General features: G+C 32.3%; 1 protein-coding gene across 1 annotated transcript in view; it reads right to left on the reverse strand.

The window, feature by feature from the left end:
• LOC106877433 (zinc finger protein 208) overlaps window positions 1-4,766 on the reverse strand; it is a 31,118-nt gene that overhangs the window by 5,094 nt on the left and 21,258 nt on the right. The window contains exon 3 of the mRNA XM_052977428.1: window positions 2,550-3,473. Coding sequence (XP_052833388.1) covers window positions 2,550-3,473 — 924 coding nt within the window. The remainder of the gene's footprint in view (window positions 1-2,549; window positions 3,474-4,766) is intronic.

Genomic DNA, 4,766 nt, shown 5'->3' on the forward strand with positions numbered 1-4,766 from the left:
GTAAAGGATAGTGTTGTTATATATGTGTGTATCTGGTAGTTGAGAAAGACATTATAAGAATTATAAATGTATTTATAAGATTAAGAGTAATTAACGCAGAGGACATTTAACCGGATATCAACCCGAAGTGGGAAGTTCGCTCAGTGCGCATGCGTGGTTCCTCTTTGTGGTCGCTTAGTGTAATTATCTCTCTTTATGTATCTGTAAAACTGCTGTTGATGTCTGTTTATCCGTGCAGAGGGAGAACTTTATAATTACAACCGATTTTCAGATTTTTTACTGTCTTTTTAAGATGGCATATTTTGCGTATGAAAAAAACAAACAAACTAGATTCGTACTGGAATAAAAGAAGTTTCGACTTACACAAGAGCATGCAGAAATATGATTTATTGTCAAATTTGCTTCTATATGAAACAAAAAACTCACCAATCAAAAAGTGTAAATTTATTTATACATTAAAAGATATATAACAGTTGTTGATAACAGCTTCCCAACACTATGTCTACATTGTTGAGATAACTTACATCTGTGATATTTTAATATAAATAATGTCTTATAGATTTTGAAATTATTTTGCAAGAAAATTCATCTTACACCAATATTGTTATATTTGTGAGGAGTCATAATTAATATTGGTTATTAACGCACTCACCAGTTGTTTGTGTATATTTCACACCAGTGTACAGCCGTCTCAATTATATCATGAAAAATATTTTTTGAACATAGGCTTCGGAAATTACAACCCCTGAATTTTACCAACATTTTGTAGAATATTCATAATGTTGTATTTAGAGTATTATTGGAAATGAGAAAAGTTCATTTTCATTAAAAAAAAAATTATTGAGAAACAATTAAAAAACCTCTTCTCAGAGATGACTGACAATATTACAGAACAATTCTTGTGTTAGCAATAAATATAGAAACTGTATAAAGACATTGTAGGATTTCATCTAACAGTAATGGGATATGTTTTTGTGTGTGTGTCCATGTGTATGTGAGATTGTCCATGTGGTCACCTGAAAGGGAATTATGCAGTTTACAAACATTCTCTTGTTCTCAATTCTACTTTGGTTCTACTCCTAATTTCAAGAAGAAATATGTTGCACAACACCATTTTCTAAGACTTCCTTTAGCAACTGTTTCACTTGCTGAACATCTCTTCCATTTGAAGCCTCAAATCATTCCCTATGCCTTCGAATGGTCCATATTGAGATTTTCAAATTCTTATGAAGGTGCTTTAAAGAAATGTCAGTCATGTAACATATGAAGTTTTAGAAATTGTTAAGGCTGACCAACATTCTTTACTTAATTCCAACAGATTATGGTAAACTGTCGTCCTTCAAACTCCTTTCTTTTCTCCAAATATACCAAGTGTAAAGATAAAAATTAAAATATATCTTTCACTCTTTTATTATTAGTTAGCTACAAACCACTTAGAACTATAATTACTACAGCAAAATGAATTTCATTTTAGGTTCAAGGAAGCTTTAACTGAGCATGCGTATTTGATATCAAGTTCACATATATATTCAAGTATAAGATGTATTTGAGGCCCTATTTCGTAATCTTATAAAACTGCTCACATCTGACAAAAACCAAATACATCTAAATAAAATCTTGTTCTTTTAAGATTGTTCTATGAATCCATCTTCACTCCCAAATTACAGGCTTTGTACCCATCTCAGAAAGGATCATTTTTATGTCTGGCTGACTAATATAATATTTGAAAGTCACCAAATCATCTCCTCACTCCAAGCCTTTCATGTCATGTGAAATATATACAAATACATATAAATACACACACATATATATAAACAGCAGTGACATATTGTTTATAAGCATATATCCACACACGGTATATACATACACAGAAATAAACACACAACACTCAGATATATTATATATGTATAGTTTTATGCACAATGTATATATATTCTTTTTTGCTGTCACAGATTTTGAACCTTCAAAATTAACTGAAAATGTTCAAAGTTCGTATTTCGATGTACTTTTTCACACAAAATCTAAGTCTGAGATTTACTTATTCTGGAAAAACTTCGTAAAACGGGATTTGTATATGATTTGTGATAAAATGCAAGTAAACATAAGACAAAGTTTTACCCAAATTGAGAGCAATGCATGAGAGATAATACATATATAGAGAGAGTGGTAGCTAGCAAAGACAGATAGACTGATGGTGATAGTGGGAGAGTAGATGTAAATGTTAAGTTACTTCTCATAGCAAATTGTATTTCTTTTTATTATTTATGGACGATTTTCTCTTTGGGATGCAGATTTCGAAAGTGAAATTCGTTTTTTCTTGAAAACGTAAACGTTTCAGAGCTTTTCAGGTCTAAACACACCATAGACTGAAAAACAAAAGGAGCTAACAAGAGTAAGCTGTCAGAAATAATTCATATAAAAGATACATTTATATGATGCCTTTCAGAAATTTTACACATCTGCGATTTGGCAAATATATACATTGGTACATTTGGTATTCAGGCTAAATTTCATATGACAATGATATGGTTACTCTCCCGTATGAATATATTTGTGTCTAGATAAGTGACTACTGTCAGAGAATGATTTACCACAGATATCACAATGATATGGTTTCTCTCCTGTATGAATACGTTTGTGTCCAGTTAAGTGAATACTTTGCGAGAATGATTTACCACAGATATCACAGCGATACGGTTTTTCTGCTGTATGAATAGATTTGTGTCTACTTAATGCACCATTTTGAGAGAATGATTTACCACAGATACCACAGTGATATGGTTTCTCTCCTGTATGAATACGTTTATGTGCAGTTAAGATACTATTGAGAGAGAAAGATTGACCACAGACATCACAATGATATGGTTTCTCTCCTGTATGAATACGTTTATGTGAAGTAACTTGAGTGCTTCTGGAGAATGATTTACCACAGATATCACAGTGATATGGCTTCTCTCCTGTATGGATATCTTTGTGAGCAGTTAAGTTACTATTTTGAGAGAATGATTTACCACAGATATCACAATGATATGGCTTCTCTCCTGTATGAATAGATTTGTGTCTAATTAATGTACTACTTTCAGAGAATGATTTGCCACACATATCACAGTGATATGGTTTCTCTCCTGTATGAATACGCTTATGTGCAGTTAAAATACTGTTAAGAGAGAATGATTGACCACAGACATCACAAGGATATGGTTTCTCTCCTGTATGAACACGTTTGTGTGTAGTAACATGAATGCTTCTTGAGAATGATTTACCACAGATATCACAATGATATGGCTTCTCTCCTGTATGGATATGTACGTGTTTTGTTAAGTTACTATTTTGAGAGAATGATTTACCACATATATCACAGTGGTATGGTTTCTGTCCCGTATGAATATGATTGTGTCTAGATAAGTTACTATTTTGAGAGAATGATTTACCACAGATATCACAATGATATGGCTTCTCTCCTGTATGAGTACGTTTGTGCATAATTAGGTTACTTTCTTTAAAAGAGAGACTTTGTACAGATATCACAGTCAAATGATCTCATCTCTTTTATCTTTTTATATGTTCAGAAGAAATCAATTCTACAATTTTCTCACTCTCTACCATTACTTTGCCTCTCAAATCCCAGTTTATATATTGTTTTCCTTTTGTTTTTATACTTTATTTCTGACAAATACTTCTGCTGATGTATTCCTGTCCAGTGTTACCTTTCTTTAGCAAAACTTACATAAATTTATCCAACTTCAATCAGCACACAGGCTCCTCTTCTTGACACTCCAGTCAGTGATGTTCAGAAATTTGGCTAATAATATTATTCCAGAGTAAATGTTTCACAGAAATTCTTCCACAGATTTGTAAAAAAACAATCTGATACATCTGTTTTGTATAATATTTTCGTTTAGTCTTTAAAACATGGTAAATATTGAGAATGTTTCTTCTGTTATGTCAATGTCATCTGATGTTCTGAAATTATAGAGGAACAACAGTGTAAGATGTAGAGGCTACTTAAAACATACAGATTTATTTCTGTTGAGATAATCTGTAGAAATAAACATATTTCGTTTGTCACTGTATTTATGACATCACTCATGCATTTGTACTGTTTTAGGGTTAGGGTTTTAGGTTTAGGGATAGGGTTTTAGGGCTGGGTTAGGATTGGGGTTTTCGGGTTACGGTTAAGGTTTTAGGGTTGGGGGTTAGGGTCAGAGTTGGGATTTTAGGGTTAGAGTTACGAAAAAATGAAGAAATTGGAGGGGGGGGGACAAAAATGTCTTTCCAAAAATAGCTGAAAAAGAGGAAAAAACAAACAAACTAAAAGCAGTAGAAATGCACGAACGATTGTGGTGATGCCATGAAGTAAACATGCTTCAGATACACTCGTTTATTCATACAAACGTAACTGAGATGAAATATGTTATAAATAACAGCGACAAACGAAAAATATACCGCCGGAAGTTGTTGTTGACAAACAACAGCAGTAATTTTATTGAGCTGAATACACGTCATTGATTGGTTGAAATTACCGAAATACGACAACTTTAACACGAAATAACTTTGAAAATATAAACTTTTCTTAACATCACTAAGAGTAAAAGATGTTTTATATGACACATTCTACCAGTGTCCGAAGTTTGAAAGTGTTAGTAACAAAAAATTAATTTCTCGATGTGCCATTCCAAGGGAAAAGATCCCCTAACCCTAAAAACAATTTTACAAAAATTTTTGGAAAGTTTTTTCAGAATCATAATCTCCGTATTTTTCCGCAT

The sequence above is a fragment of the Octopus bimaculoides genome, chromosome 28, assembly GCF_001194135.2.
Source record: "Octopus bimaculoides isolate UCB-OBI-ISO-001 chromosome 28, ASM119413v2, whole genome shotgun sequence".
Taxonomy (NCBI): domain Eukaryota; kingdom Metazoa; phylum Mollusca; class Cephalopoda; order Octopoda; family Octopodidae; genus Octopus; species Octopus bimaculoides.